This window comes from Gymnoscopelus braueri, assembly GCF_963280865.1.
Source record: "Gymnoscopelus braueri genome assembly, chromosome: 7".
NCBI classification, from domain to species: Eukaryota; Metazoa; Chordata; class Actinopteri; order Myctophiformes; family Myctophidae; genus Gymnoscopelus; species Gymnoscopelus braueri.
Genome location: NC_137608.1, coordinates 41,580,045 through 41,595,614, shown reverse-complemented (window position 1 = coordinate 41,595,614; position 15,570 = coordinate 41,580,045). Strand labels below are relative to the sequence as shown.

The window sequence follows — 15,570 nt, the reverse complement described above, 5'->3', positions numbered from 1 at the left end:
TCACTTAAACAAAACATGTTCGTGATGTTCAGTCACTTGTCTTTCACGGACCGGTGCTAGAACAGACTGTACATCATCTCTATAAATAATGCAGGGCTGCCAACACTTCTGGATCCTGCAGGAGTGTTGGCAGCCCTGCATTATCCAGGAATCCAGGAGAAACTCCCAAAATTCACCAGAAAACAGGAAATTACATCTATGTTAAAAGGTTTTTTGGGGTGGACCCCCAGACCCTCCGCTTGGGGGGTGTCGTCAGTGCATGCAATCATACAGAGATATTAACTTTTAAGTAATGAATGGTCATTAAAGATGGGTCTTATATTGCTTCAGTCGTCAAATCAGTTTCTGTAGGCCTACTTTTAGCGTTTTAATGGATGAAATTGAACCCATCATTCCTTGTTTCTCATTTCTCACAGTCCAAATATTGTAATGTTTATTTTGTTACTGTTGACTCTGTTTTTGATAATTGTAATGCAGTCAGAGTCTGTTACTTCTATGGAACAGTTAACACTAAGATGTTTTTGTAAACCCTCTCCAGTGTTGACAATGCAATGTTATATATTGGTGTGTGGGTTGTGCCCCCCCCCCCCCCCGTGTGTGGTGGTGGGTTAAAAGAGCCCTGCATATTACACGTGAAATATAATGCTCCAAGTCAATGAAAGGACTTTAATATTTCAGCTCAGAAGCTCACAGATTGAAAGTACTCATATTTTGTCACCTGTTAACAGAAACAAACAAAAATCTGGCCATTGGAAAAATAGGGAACATATATTATGTTTTGTTTCAGCATGAAATAAAACAGGTATCTACCTCTACATGGTGTACACTAAATAAAGTCACTGTTACTTTGTCAAAACTAAGGCTTTAATATATAACAAAAGAAAAAAAAAAGACAGCACAAAATACTGTACATATATACAAATAAGAAATCAGATGTCATCTGTATAGTACTGTAAGGCCCAATTAATTTCCAGTAGCCATAGAATTCAGTTCGTCAGTTGTACTATAAGTTCCTTTCTGTTATGAGTTTGAAAACAAAACGTTTCCTGTAGACATGATGGTCATTCTTCTCCTTCACCACTTTCATCTTCAGAAGCTTCTTCTGATCTTTTTACTAAGCTCACAGAGCAGCTTAGTATTGATTGGCGAATCTCTTGTCTTTCTCCTGCAAATGGAGAAAGGGAGGAATTGAAGTGTTATCAGGAGATTGGTAATTTGATATGTCATACTATAATACATGTCTCATGTCATGACTCATGTAATCTCTCAAGAACAGATTCTGCTCTGCGTTTGAATCTGTCGGGGGGGTTCGTCATATCGCGTACGCACTGGCCTACAAGTGGGCGTGCCTTCAGATCAGGAAGCAGGCCGCGCTTTACCTAATCAAATGTAGTGGGCGGGATTTACGTGTCTGCCGATCCTTCCCCACTAGAAACAAACCGAAACTCATTTAACAATAGCGTCCTCGGAGCAGACAAAACCACGGAAAGATATTCACATTTTAACTTGCTCTATCATAGAAACAAGTGGGCTTATAACCAAAACGATCCATGTTCTCTGGGAGAAGTGGTGTTAGTGTTCCGTGTAGAAATATTGTTAGTGGGAATGAAAACATAGTCGCACCACCGGAAGTGAAAGGCTGAAGGCAGACCAAAACCCCGGTTTCCTAGCGTAGTACGCAAGGAAACCTTAACAGCCTTAAAGGTTTCATGACGTTCAGTTTTACCACACATTAAAAGTCTTTGTCATGGTCCTTCAAACGTGTATAGAAAGTTTTAACAAAAAATTCCACTCCATTGATCCATGGCAGGTGTTTTTCTCTCACATTTCTTAAGCCTTTTCAACTGCAATGAAAAAAGAAATCTTTGCCTGCGGGTGTCGCTGGTGAGGGATTTTGCCTGTCAATCATCGCTTCTGCTCCGCCCCCCCCCCCCCCCCCCAAAGGATAGGGGAGGGGAGGGGCGAGGAGGAGAGTGGGCGGGATTAATCGGCTGTGACCTCACTGCCGAAGGGCCAAGCTCAGATTACTTTTCAGCCTAATTATTCAGAAAACCCCAGACCACAGAGAAAATCCACTGAATGTTCAAAGTTCAGATTTTTTGGGTGTAATTGAGGTCATAAAACCCCCCAAAAAACATAAAAAAAGTGAAAATGAATGTCATAGAACCTTTAACAGCACACGTACGCAACATAACAGCACACGTACGCAATGCGTACGTGTGCTACGTCGACTTCCTCCCAGAGCCAAGTGAGATAGTAAAAAACAGCAGAGGGCGCTGTTTTTCCTTTTCATTTGGCGATGGGTTCCCAGATTGTGACTCATGTACCGTATTTGATAGGCAAGAAATCATCCCCAGCTAGACAAAACGAAGTAAATAATTGAATAAAATTACAGAACAATCTACTACCTTCACTTTTACATAGAGGGAGCATTCTATGGAGCTGCTGGGTATTGTATCGGACCAGAAACTTCTGACATGTTCTGATTGTTCCTGGGGAAAGAATAGCATATAATTGGTTTCAACATTATTGAAAACTGAAAAGTATAGTGAATATAGTGAAACTATATAGAACGTGAACTTTGTGTCATTTTCAAAGACTTGGGTCAACCGAAATGACCAACACTTCATGCTGAACATATAATAAATAACTATAGAGCACCGAAGTCTGACGTAATTTACGCATCCTACCTGGATCGCGGTTTTCTTCCGCCGTTCTGAATTCCCATAGACGTGTTTAATATCGCGTCAAATAAGAACTGTGTTCCAAAAATAAACAAATGATCCCGGCGGATTGACTCTTATGGATATGAAGCATCAACTGACGGTGAGAAAACGCTAATGTTACTTTATTAGTTAAATTTTCGCCAGAAACGGACTGTATGAAATATGATTGACTGATTATCAATAAACGATACAGACAGAGCCACCTCCCTGACAATATCGCAGAGACAGTTTGTTCATTTTTGGACCACAATTCTTATATGAGACGATTTTAAGATGACCCAATGTTATTCTCCATTGAGAAATTACTTTACGACCCAGAGGATGAACGAGTGACGTCAGGACTTCTGTACTCTATAGTGTAGTAGAGACAATTCTATACATATATCTCTCTTACCTCCCACGTGCAAACAGTTCAGGAAACATGGCACTTTCTGTCCTCGATTATCAATACTGGTGATAAAAGGCAATGCAGACCAGATAAGTCTGTAATGGCTTTTCCGGCAGCGCAGCATTACCATTCCAGTATGGGCGTTGAGATATTTCACTGTGGACATATAATAACAGAGGGGAAAAACTAATTAGCAAAGTTATGTGACATACATTTAGGGCACGCTCCCACCGCACTTTAATTTTACTTCTGACAATTTTACTTCTGCCAATGCTTTAATCCAATGCTTTAATCTGCCAATGCTTTGTTAATGCAAATGCGTGGATTCATGGAAAAAATGCGCAAGAAAGACCATGAATCCACGCATTTGCATGCAAAGCATTGGCAGTTTCCCCCCCCATAGGTAAAATAAAAGTGAGGTGGGACCGCGACCTTAAAGTGGAATGACCAGGCTTCAATTGGGCACTTTTGTAGTAGTAGGAGTCGGGGTAACTGGTCTTTAGAGGACTTCAGAATTTGATGGATAATTTTTTTATATTTAATAATTGTGGATTTCCGCCTAATTATATAAGTAGCATTTCCTTTTACAGCAATAACTTTACTTGCAATTTGGTCTCAAATCGACTAGATTTTTGTCACAAATGTATATCCTGTCACCCAAAAATATGTTCTGATTTTTTTTTTTACGACTTATTAACTTTTACTTAAGTCAGTTTCTTCATCAATAGCATGCTACTTCCAAGGGCGATGTCATCTTCCATATACCAAAACTAAATTATTTATAATATGGCAAATACAAATAAGGACTCCTTGCCACTCCTCGTTGTAAGCTAGCCTTAGTCTAGAGCAGGGGTCTTCAACAGGGGTCGGGGACCCCTAGGGGGTCCTCAGGGTTGCTACAGGAGGGGCACCAAATCTGTGTGTGAAACTTAACTTAAACTTAGAAACTTTTTTTTACATTAACTACTTGAACCCTAGCATCCCTATTCTGAGGGGAATATTACTAGACGAAAATAGTAGATCTACAAGCTCACAATGCCTCGCGCTGCAAGGCGTTGTGAGCTGGTAGATCGGCTATTTTCGGTGTAGAGGGAAAAAAAGAGCAGACCAAATACAGGATTTCTAATTACTTAGGGTTTAAGTGGTTAACTTAAACCCTAAATATGTTGGATTCATTAACGTGAATCCAACACAACGCTACATAATGACAATGCTGTCAAACAAGATGGAGCTACAGTATCTATCTGACATACAATTTTATAAGTTAATGTTAGTGGGGGGTCCCTGCTTCATCTATCTCTCAGCTAAGCGGTCCTTGGCCTGAAAAACGTTGAAGACCCCTGGCCTAGAGAAGAGCGAGTCTCGTCTTTCCAGGTTGAAGTACCAGAGAATCCAATGTTGCAGTGTGCTGCTCCATAGTCACCGTGAGCCCGAGACACCGCTCCTCTCAACGCCTGTGCGATGGCGCCTTCACGAAGCAGCAGCAAGCTGTTGGGGTTCGACACGTTCACTTCACACAGCAAATACCTGCCGACAGGGGAATATAAATGTTTAACACACACACTCACTAGTGCGACAAAAAGAAAGTAACTTGTCTCTAACTGTAGCACGTTTTTACCTTGACTTGCACCGCACCATCGTTATCCAGCTTTTCTTCTTCACGGCCACGGAACACTTCCGGCAACAAACACCCAACACACTCTGCCGCATTAGCGCCCCCCCTGGAAATATAATAATAATAATAATAATGGCCTTTTGGACAGAATGGACACATGCACAGTGGTGTAAAGTAACTATAGTACATTTACCCAAGTACTGTACTTAAGTACGATTTTGAGGTATTTTTTACTTTACTGGAGTATTTCCAATTTTCAGTACTTTTACTTCTACCCCACAACATCTCGGAGGAAAATGTTGTACTTTTACCTCCAACACAATTATTTTAAAACTTTAGTTACTTTGTAGATTTGTATCATTATTACAAAACACACTAACCCCTTCAACCCTATATATATACATTTCGCCTATTTTAATTTTTAATTCCGGACTTTCACTTGTAACAGAGAGTACTTCTACATTGCAATATTGATACTTTTACTTATAAGTAAAACATTTGAGTACTTTTTCCACCACTGCAGATGCAACACATAGAAGACTATTTTCCTGGCCATGCATGAGAAATAAAATAATATAACATAACATATAACAGGACCACAATGGAAACAAGCCGTTTAGGTCTTTTTGTGTCATCCTTTTAGAATCATCGTATAATCGTACCACTGTACTATCTGCAAACTGTTAATAAAGTATTCAGTCAAATTAATCAATCAATCAATCAATCAATAAACATAACAGTAAAAAGTCCCAACTGGCCGCGGTCCAACCACACAAGTCTCTCAACCCAAACGCACCCCCAAATGGTAACCATGACAACCGCCAGCGTTTACAGCCAATCACAACTTTCTTGTACCCGTACACGTTTTACGCCATCTTGAAATTACATCCGCAGTTTGTTTCTTTCTGGATTCAACCAAAAATAAATAGCGCCCCAACTTTCTTTCCTTTGCTACGGTAGCTGTTATGAACGGTTCACGAAACAAGACGGCTCCCGCAGCAGGTAAAGGACCGTCGGATACAGATTTCGGCCAAGCTGCGAATCCAACGAGGGATCGTAAATCTGGTGGAGGAATGCTGAAGAAACTCAAATCGAGACGTAATCAATCGGATAAATGGCCTGTTGTTACAGAGGATCAACTCAGGGCGTTAGGAAAAGATATTTCACCAGACCAGGTCCTGGGTCTCCGTGCTGTTGCTCAGGGTTTGTACCCCCAGATCTTTGATTGATTGATTGAATACTTTATCAACAGTTTGCCCAAAAAAATAAGCACAGAAAGTACAGTTTAATACAAATACAATTCTGAAAGGATTGAACCCAAGAAAGCACTATGGCTTGTTTCCATTGGGGTCCTGTGTATCTAGTAGTCTAAGGCATTTTCGTTGGTGTTGTATTTATTGTCTTTTTGACCAGTGGTGTAAAGTAACTAAGTACATTTACTCAAGTGCTGTACTTAAGTACAATTTGAGGTATATATATTTTTTACTTTACTGGAGTATTTCCAAATTTCAGTACTTTACTTCTACTTCACTACATAGGCCTATCAGAGGCAAATATATTGATTTTTTTAAAACTCAACTACAATTATTTGACGATTTTAGATTTTGATTACAAAACATACATTAACCACATTCAGCCACATTACATTTCGGCCATTTGAAAATAGCCGATCTACAAGTAGATCGGCTATTTTCAAAACATTTGTAGGCCTATACTTTTGAAAACTTGTGAAATGGGACATACTGCATAATGAGTGCTTTCTACTTTTGGTACTTTAAAGGTAGGATAGGATAAGTGATATTTTTTGGTTAAATCAAAACGTTTTTTGTTGAGAGGTTAAAGCACTATTCTGATAGTTATCATTGCTATAGAGTGTTTGTTCAGTAATGTAACAGGGGTCTCCATGTCTCTCCAGCTCTAAACAGAACATACATTTTCAGGTAGGTGACAAAATGTCAGCCAATCAGGAGAGAGTACCGATTTATCAGCCTAAATTGCAATTTTGTCTGCTCATTTCTTTGTGTCATCACTTCCAATTTCACTTGTTTAATCTGTATCCTGACTGATTTCTCTATCCTGATTAGATAAAATTGGTATCCTGACCTGAAAATGCATTTTCTGTTTACTAAAGAGCTGGAGAGACATGGAGACTCCTGTTACTGAACAAACACTCTATAGCAATGAGTACTAACAGAATATAGAGCTATTTAACACTTATTTTAACCAAAGAAAATCACTTACCCTACATTTTGATACCAATGCTTTTGTACTTCCGGAACTTTTACTTGTAAAAGAGTATTTCTACATTGCAGTATTGATACCTTTACTTAAGTAAAAAATATGAGCACTTTTTCCACCAATGTTTTTGACCCACAGTTTCATTCCCTTTTCCAGATTATCTCTGCAAGCCTGAAGATAATGTGTTCAACGTTGACTTCACGCGCTTCAAGATCAGAGATCTTGAGACGGGAACAGTGTTGTTTGAGATTGCCAAACCTCCCAACTGTGGTAAGTCACCGTGCTATGCTGCCATTCCGAAAGTAAAGATTAATACTTTAACAGAGCAGTGGTGGAAGAAGTACTCAGATATTTTACTTAAGTAAAAGTAGCAATGCCCCAATATAAAAATACTCTGTTACAAGTAAGAGTTCTGTGTTCAAAATGTTACTTGAGTAAAAGTACAAAGTATTGGCATGAAAATATACTTAAAGTACCAACAGTAAAAGTACTAAAATGTTTGAAAATAGCAGATCTACGCATTGTGAGCTTGTAGATCGGCTATTTTCAATTAGCCTAGGTATAAAATAGAGCTAAAGTGGTTAATGTATGTTTTATAATGCAATAATTTATATCGGCAAAGTAACTAGTAACTGTAGTGGAGTAAAAGTACAATATTTGCCTCTGTGATGTAGTGGAGTAAGTAAGTAAAAGTATTGAAAATTGGAAATACTCCAGTAAAGTTAAAAGTACAGTTAGTCTAATCTACTTAGTCACTTTACACATTGCTAGAGAGCCACAGGTCTGTTGATAATAATAACTCTTTGGAGCCCTAAAGAAGATCAATGAAAGTGCATGCCCCCCTCCTATGGCTAATTCATATTCACTTTATTGCCAGATGCACTGGTAGACCTACATACATCTGAAAAATTTACTCTCGGAAGCTCCACGATCATTGATTATTAATATACAATTAATCAATGTGTTAAACAAAGAATCCCTGAAGTCAGAGAAATAGGAGTCAAACCTGTGATAGCTGTACCATCAAGATTAGACTGACCCCACACACTAGATTAGCATGAATAATTAAAGTGTGTCCTATTCACCTTCAAAAGGCTGTATAAAACAAACGTTCTATTATTATTATTTTTTTTATCTTGCATGGGAGCAACCTGTGAGCTGGTTCATTCAATTGAACACAATTGAACACATTACATAGGTGTGCCTACTGCCTACAGTATGTAATGTGGCCAAGGCACATGTAACAAAAGCGTCCTCATTTTGGCAATATGATGCTCTATCATTCTGGAGACATATCATGTCCTTATAGTCTACTGTTGAAGAGGATTTAATTGAATAAAACCAATTTAATATAACGGCTACAAATCATAGTATATGAGTGGACTCGGTACATTGTCATTTTAAAAGTCTTACGGATATATTATTTGATTTACAATGCAAGTATATGATATGAATATATATATATGTATCTTTTTTGTTGTTGTTGATAAGTATAACCTATTTATATTTCTCAGCATTTTCTCCATAATTGCAGATGTCAACAATAATTGTATTATATTTAGATTGTCCTGTTTTGAAATCAGACACCAGTAAATACTTGTGGGCTATTTATTAGATCCTGTGGTGGAAGAAGAGGAGAGTGGTGATGTAGATGCCAGCGCTGGGCGTTTTGTTCGTTATCAGTTTACACCGGCCTTCCTAAAGCTGCGTACTGTTGGTGCAACGTAAGTAACCATGCTGAAATGTTTTGCACATCATCTGAGACTACTAGAGAGAACTGGAGCATTTTATATTCAGCTTGCTGCTAATGTGTGTTTCTCTACAGAGAAGGGTAGTATGTGTTCAGTGCGAAAGTTCAATCCCCCAATAATCCTTTCTCTGTAATATTTTGTGAATTGGCTTTTCTTTTCCCCCTTTTTTCTTTACAAACACCCAGTGTGGAGTTCACAGTGGGAGATCAGCCTATTAACAGCTTTCGGATGATCGAGAGGCATTATTTCCAGGGGCGTCTTCTTAAGAACTTTGACTTTGACTTCGGCTTCTGCATTCCTAACAGTCGCAACACGTGTGAGCACATTTATGAGTTTCCACAGCTCCCGGAGGACCTCAGTGAGTTCTATTCTACTTAATATGTCTGCCAATAATGTTCTACCTGTAATGTGCATAATTTTCACAAAGCCTGCTGTTTTCTTTCTTTCCCTTCATGACCTTCTGTCTTTGCAGTTCTACAAATGGTAGCGCACCCATACGAGACCAGATCGGACAGCTTCTACTTTGTGGACAACAAACTAATCATGCACAACAAGGCAGACTATGCCTACAATGGTGGCCAGTAATGCTTGAAGACAAAATTCAAGTGCAATCACATCACTCCATCACAGGGGTTTGATCTGCCTGGATAACGACCGCCCGAAAGCTTTTTGGGGGACAGAAGTGTTTTTTTTTTGCCTGTTTGGGTTTTTTTGGGGGGGGGGGGGACATTCCTATGAACTTGACAACATTCTTTGGAAATGTCAGACCGCATCTGCGTCCACAAGGAATTATTCATGCATTGTTACCTCATGCTCTAAAGTTTTTGGGACCCACAGTAATGTAACTCAAATATTTCTGTGATATATTTATACAAAAACATTTTGCACCGTCTATTGGATTATCATGACATGTTCTACTACAGTATGTATCTTCTGCTACTGTTTGAATACCTTTGCCTTAAATTCTCCCATCTCTTTGGAGAAGGGACACTTTGGATTATAAGATCTCTCATTGCAAGTCATTTAGTTTATGATAGTTGGGAGTTCTCTTACTTGAGTTAATTAGAGGCCACTTTATGGATGGTAGATTCCTATTGACAGCATTTACAGTCAACAGCAGACATTTACCCTCAGTGGCCTAGTTATTGGGTATATTATTATTATTAGTCACTGGTTTGGACCTACACTAATTCAAGAACAGCTTCAATTTTTTGATGCATTAACTTAACTGACAAAGTATCAGAAATGTCTGTTAGACTGTAGATGCCTGATATTTTGCCTGTTTGGCCCAACCTTTATACACTTATTTCAACTGCCTCATTAGCTAGCTGTTATTGCCCACAGTGCAACCGCTGAGGGAACATTTTTTGTTCTGTTTGTTACAACGTTCATGGCAAACCATTCTTCCATGACAAAGCCAGGAGAGTAGCCATTTCTGACCTCATCGAGTCAGTGTGCACCTGGTGCTGACAATTGGAGCACTCTTAGTTGCTTGAGTCACAAGCTTTTGTGTCTGTTACTTTTATTGTCAAACCACTGCCTTATTACTCACTTTCGGTAGGAGCATTACATAGCTATAAAACAGTATGATATATCTAGTAAATTGATCATTGAGTGTATCTTCTGCTCTGAGCTCAGCTCTTTAGCCTCCTGCCTATAGACCAATTATTTGTTTACCAACATTGAGACTGGACGCACAGGTGATTGTTTCATGCAATCAATTCCCAACATATTATTTCAGGGTGCGCTGGTTTCAGTACATTCAACACCTACTCTTGTGTGTTGGCTAGTGACCCTAGCGAGACATGACAGAATGGGTTTCATTTGGTGCCGGCCTGCGACCGCATACTGGTTCTTATCAGTGTGACGTGGTCTGTTAAGGGGTCTATAGTAATTCAACAGATATGACAGGACAACAGAGCTTCTCATAGTGCTTAAAGGTGAAGATTCTAAATAAGGGAGAGACCATTCCATTTATGACTGCTGCTCTTGTTTAAATACTCGTAACATTCTGGTGTACTATTACAATGCACTATTCAGCACAAACGCTAATTCCAGAGATAGACTCCTTGTCTTAAGCACTCATGAAGGTATGATAACCTGCCATGCTCCCAGGTGTGAAGTAACAATTGTCCCGTAGCTTACAGAAAGACATTTCATAAATGTGTGGTTTTACAAAGTTCAACATGGCCCACCAGGTTTCCAGGTGAACGATTATATTTTAAATAAAAATGTAAAGCATTTTGCAAACCCTGTTTTAGAAAGGTGTTATATAAATACAGTTTGTAAAATATTTCGTGGTCCTTGGACCTTAGTCCATTGACCACCTGACCAGGTAATGGCTAAGATTGTTATAATTCTATGATAAGTACGTGATCTCATCAGTCCTCAGCATTTACACTATTGTCAGAATACTACTATATCCTAAATAGTGGGTAGTAGAGTACTGTGACCCCACCATTCATTATTATGTCATAGCTAATTAGGCTTATAGGTCTATACATAATATGTACACTTGATATGACTGCATGTTACCTAAACTGCTTGTTTAGAGGGATTTGTAAAGCGCACAGTCTCTGTTTTGCTATTGGCAAAACACAGCAAAAATGTTCAGCACAAACAGATTGTTGGATTTGTTTGTTCTGATATTAATTAATCTGTTTTGTGTTTGAATTGTGAAATAAGAAAACAATTTTCACGTGAAGGGATTTCGTGTTCATTAAGGTTTCAGACCCAAAGGGCATTGTTTTTTTTATTAGGGACCCAAGCACTGCAATTGCTGGGAAACATATTGTTTTTATTAGGATTAGGATTATTCTTATGTGCCCTTAAAGTATCTGGATCTCTTAGCAGCTGGCATCTTACTTGGGAATAAAACATATACACATATTGGCCTAATGGTGGCGCTCAAGTGGCACCATGAGGCTTTGGGGCTATACCTATCTGTAGAAACATTTTCTATTTCCCTCAATACCTTGGGTCACCATTTAGAATTTTCTGAAAACCTTCATTGACATCAACAGGAAAGTGCCAAGGTGTTTCAATAAATAAGGGATCCAAAGTCGTAGGAAGAGTTGGGCTGGCTGACATGTTTTAGAAAGGATAGAATAAGCAACACTGCTCACAAAAATCTATATTGTCTACCAATGAAACAGTACATATTATTTACAGGCCTATCAGAAATATCCCCCAATGCAGCTTTATATTGAGATTCATTGTCAACAGTGCAACAAATGCCTAATAATGGCAACGTAAAAATAGTTCTTTGAGGTCTTCTGTATCAGCTACATCTGGATTTTGTGGGAAAAAGTGTTATTGGACCTTTTGCTCTAAGGATGGCAATGTCAGTCAGGCTGGGGGCTCACCAGTGGCTCACCTGGTTAGAGAGCATACCACAGAAATAAGGCCCACTTGACTACAGCTGGCCAAGGTGAGCCACTACAGTGGCTCACCTTTCCTTTCCTTGGCACCTTTCCTTTCTCTCTCTCACTGACACAATAAAAAAAATAAAGCAGATATTTATATAGAAAACGAATGGTTGATTGCTGTGCACCATCAAAAAAAAATTCAAGCACACAACCTTTCTCATAATCTAAAGTCCCTTGCCCACATGGAATCCAACACATTGCTCGATAAAAATTTGCCAGCAAGGCAGTGGATAGTGGACACATTGCCCTCAGCATTCCACCAATCATGCAGTGGTGGAAAAAGTTTTTTTTTTTTTTACTTAAGTAAAAGTATCAATACCACAATGTAGAAATACTCTTACAAGTGAAAGTATTAAGTAAGGTATTCAAAATTTACCTCAGTAAAAGTACAAACGTATTTTAAAGTACCAAAAGTAAAAGCAAGTAAATGCACTTTACTTTACACCACTGATGTGATGACAGTAAAGTGTTAGAGGAGAGAACCAACCTGGGCTACACTAACTTCATTTCCCACAATCCTTCACTCACCAAGAAATCTAATATGAACAGCACATGTTTCCAACATGGCGGCCTCCGCTGCGAAGGTGGTGGTTGCTGTTGCAGAGGAATGTAGTAGTGAAGATGAAGATCTGGACAAAATTAAGGAGGCTGTTTGGAACACGCAAGCTGCTAATATGAAAGGTATTTTTGTTTTTTTAAACTACAGTGACGGACGGTAACCCAATAGCAGCAATGTACTGCCTCTTAACCGCTGTCTATCAGCTGTTCATATGATGCAAACACTGTTCTCCAATGTAATGTTTTTTAATATAAAGGTAGTGGAAAGTACAATTGTATGTTGTCTATTGAAATAGCAGGTGGTGGTGGCGGTTACTATCAGAAGTGTCAATAGAAACGCATCGGACAACGCTTCACTGTGCAGTGTGCACTGTACCAGTGGTGTAAAGTAACTAAGTACATTTACTCAACTACTGTACTTAAGTACAATTTTGAGGTATTTTTTACTTTACTGTAGTATTTCTAATTTTCAGTACTTTTACTTCTACACCACTACACCTCAGAGGCAAATATTGTACTTTTTACAATTATTTGAAAACATTAGTTACTTTGTAGATTTGGATTATTATTAAAAAACATACATTAACTTCAGCCCTAATATACATTTCGGCCATTTGAAAATAGCTGATCTACAAGCTCACAATGCCATGTGATGCATTGTGAGCTTGTAGATCTGCTGTTTTCAAAAGATTTGTATACATTTTAAACATTACATTTTATACATTTGAAAACTTGTGAAATGGGACATTCTGCATAATGAGTACTTTCTACTTGTTGTACTTAAAGTACGTTTTGATACCAATACTTTTGTACTTTTACTCAAGTCAATTTTGAATACCAGACTTTTACTTGTAACAGAGTATTTCTACATTGCAGTATTGATACTTTTACTTAAGTTATAAATGTGAGTACTTTTTCCACCACTGGCACTATAGCCTCCAGTTTGGTCCTGATTCGGGGCTACCTGCAAAAAGCATAGGCTACAGTACGTTCACACTCACAGTCACACCTCCACTTTTCTTTTTATAGATGAGGAGATCAATGGGAAACAATCTCAACGGTAAGTTCATTTATCATGCATAATACTTTTAATTTAAACGTTATATAATGTATAGCTACCATCATCATATAAAATCTCACCTCATTTATTTGAAAATTTGGGAGCATAATGGCAAAATACATTTATGTCCATGTCAAAACAGTGTAACTGTATCTGACCATGACCATGATGGCAACAACCTCCAAGTGACCCCAGAGTTCCGTGCACATGTTGCCAAGAAGTTGGGAAGTTTTCTTGACAGGTGAACATTTAAAGTATTTCATTTCAACAAAAAATATATAGTTCTTTCTTATTATTAAGGGGAACAATGTTTATAACCTGGCATTTGATCATCAGTTTCATTTCAGAGATCCCAGCTGGAACTTTATGTGCAGAATTACCAAAATGTGATGATGATGATGATGATGATGAAGGTACAGTATGGGCCTGTGTTTTGAGTTATGCCTTCTACAGTAGTATAGTACAAATATACTGTTTGTGACCACAACAAGTTCTGGATTCGTCTCAATTTGTTTTCTGACAGGATTTCGTCTGTTTAAGACATCAGTCCCAGGGCAGGTTGTCACCGAACCTCCACCCCCTGTGAGACGTCGGCCCGTTCCCAGCTCAAGGTTATCTGCCTTCTTAGTTGATGTTGTGGCCTTATAAACATTGATGATTGATTCTTTATGTAATATTCCAATTCATCTATTGTTCTGAAGTGGACAGAGGGGAAGAATCCCTGCATTTTTCAATCTAACTCTTGTATTTCGCCGATGCTTACAGCGACACTGACAGTGAAATGGAGATGAGGCTGAAGGAAGCAGCAGTGTCACTGAAAGACCTCATACCCACATCATCATTATTCCAAACCAATATGCCCGCATCTTCAGTGACAGAGGTTCAGCATCCAGAGACAGGAATAAACAAGAAAGAAAATGGATGGGCAGAAGAGGGAAATGAGACTCGTGTTCGTAAGAAAAAGAAGAAAAAGAGAGTGCATCGAGAAGAGATTGAGGAAGAGCTTAAAACAAATGAAAGTCAAGGAAACCAAAAGGAAGAGGAGGCACATTTTCGAAAGAAAAAGAAGAAAAAGGAAGCAAATCAAGGAGAGACTGAACAAGTATTGAGGCAACTAGACACTGTGAGTACTTCTCAGAATTGTCAAAGCAACCCAGTTGAGGACAGCGGCAACGCACCACCCAAAGTAAAACGGAAGAGAGAAAGAAACAAGAAAAAGAAGCAGAAAGCCGCAGAAAGAAACGCAGTGGTCGAGGCGTTGAACTAACATTCTGGACTGGTTTGTAAAGTTATTGGATTGTTTAGCGTTGCCATCTTGCTTGTCATACATGTTCAGGTTGGAATTATAAAAGATGGGAAACATACGGTTGTATTAACAAAAAAGGGAGTGATTAGTTGAATCCAGATTGTTTGGTTTTTGTTTGTTCCACAAATCCGAAACAACATTCTTGGGGTGGTGATGTGGAGCAGTGTGTCTCAGTAGCATGAGGCATGATCAGTAGAGAGCAGTACAAAAAAATGTCTTATCTGCTGTTTGAAATTCCATGTTGTTGTAAAACTTGAAATGATAACAGGATTTATAGATTTGACGTTTTTAAGAATATTGTTGAAATTGTTATAAGATATTCTCCACAGATACCTTTAAGAAATATTTATTTCTCTAGAAGTTGGAGTTTGACCTCTACCCAATAAGTTGCAACATGATGCTTAATTAAGCATGCTACCACAGATGTCTTTTTGTAAAGAAACGGTTTACACAAAGTTTGTGCTGCATGTACAATTTATGAATATGCTTTACAAATGTGC

General features: G+C 38.6%; 3 protein-coding genes across 5 annotated transcripts; 2 read left to right on the top strand and 1 right to left on the bottom strand.

Annotated features, from left to right (window-relative positions):
• Nucleotides 1–646: 646 nt before the first annotated feature.
• Nucleotides 647–4,778, bottom strand: pop5 (POP5 homolog, ribonuclease P/MRP subunit). 2 transcript variants are annotated; one of them, XM_080433200.1, is made up of 5 exons: nt 4,733–4,778; nt 4,499–4,641; nt 3,121–3,270; nt 2,409–2,492; nt 647–1,165 (listed from the first exon to the last, which is right to left on the bottom strand). In XM_080433200.1, exons 1-5 carry the CDS (start codon nt 4,750–4,752, stop codon nt 1,062–1,064), a joined length of 501 nt encoding a protein of 166 aa, XP_080289326.1. In that variant the 5' UTR covers nt 4,753–4,778; the 3' UTR covers nt 647–1,061. The 2 variants fall into 2 exon arrangements, with proteins under 2 accessions (XP_080289326.1, XP_080289327.1); XM_080433201.1 differs by having other exon boundaries at nt 4,538–4,641.
• Nucleotides 4,779–5,610: 832 nt separating this feature from the next.
• unc119b (unc-119 lipid binding chaperone B) lies at nt 5,611–11,323 on the top strand. The gene is made up of 5 exons (XM_080433746.1): nt 5,611–5,932; nt 7,124–7,237; nt 8,583–8,691; nt 8,904–9,076; nt 9,191–11,323. Exons 1-5 carry the CDS (start codon nt 5,695–5,697, stop codon nt 9,301–9,303), a joined length of 747 nt encoding a protein of 248 aa, XP_080289872.1. The 5' UTR covers nt 5,611–5,694; the 3' UTR covers nt 9,304–11,323.
• Nucleotides 11,324–12,698: 1,375 nt separating this feature from the next.
• On the top strand, nt 12,699–15,565 carry cUnh12orf43 (chromosome Un C12orf43 homolog). 2 transcript variants are annotated; one of them, XM_080433425.1, is made up of 6 exons: nt 12,699–12,827; nt 13,734–13,764; nt 13,907–14,005; nt 14,101–14,169; nt 14,286–14,375; nt 14,530–15,565. In XM_080433425.1, the coding sequence occupies exons 1-6, from the start codon at nt 12,710–12,712 to the stop codon at nt 15,029–15,031; spliced, it is 909 nt and encodes a 302-aa protein (XP_080289551.1). In that variant the 5' UTR covers nt 12,699–12,709; the 3' UTR covers nt 15,032–15,565. The 2 variants fall into 2 exon arrangements, with proteins under 2 accessions (XP_080289551.1, XP_080289550.1); XM_080433424.1 differs by having other exon boundaries at nt 14,101–14,177; nt 14,288–14,375.
• The last annotated feature ends 5 nt before the right edge of the window (nt 15,566–15,570 follow it).

Excerpts from the sequence above, each read along its gene's own strand:
- cUnh12orf43 (XM_080433424.1), top strand. The coding sequence starts at position 12,710 with ATGGCGGCCTCCGCTGCGAAGGTGGTGGTTGCTGTTGCAGAGGAATGT. Across the intron at positions 13,765-13,906 it reads AATGGGAAACAATCTCAACG|TGTAACTGTATCTGACCATG; the intron begins GTAAGTTCATTT and ends ATGTCAAAACAG. Across the intron at positions 14,376-14,529 it reads CGGCCCGTTCCCAGCTCAAG|CGACACTGACAGTGAAATGG; the intron begins GTTATCTGCCTT and ends CGATGCTTACAG.
- unc119b (XM_080433746.1), top strand. The coding sequence starts at position 5,695 with ATGAACGGTTCACGAAACAAGACGGCTCCCGCAGCAGGTAAAGGACCG. Across the intron at positions 7,238-8,582 it reads TGCCAAACCTCCCAACTGTG|ATCCTGTGGTGGAAGAAGAG; the intron begins GTAAGTCACCGT and ends GCTATTTATTAG. Across the intron at positions 8,692-8,903 it reads CTGCGTACTGTTGGTGCAAC|TGTGGAGTTCACAGTGGGAG; the intron begins GTAAGTAACCAT and ends ACAAACACCCAG.
- pop5 (XM_080433200.1), bottom strand. The coding sequence starts at position 4,752 with ATGGTGCGGTGCAAGTCAAG. Across the intron at positions 4,642-4,732 it reads ATGGTGCGGTGCAAGTCAAG|GTATTTGCTGTGTGAAGTGA; the intron begins GTAAAAACGTGC and ends CCCTGTCGGCAG. Across the intron at positions 3,271-4,498 it reads CTGCAACATTGGATTCTCTG|TGAAATATCTCAACGCCCAT; the intron begins GTACTTCAACCT and ends ATATGTCCACAG.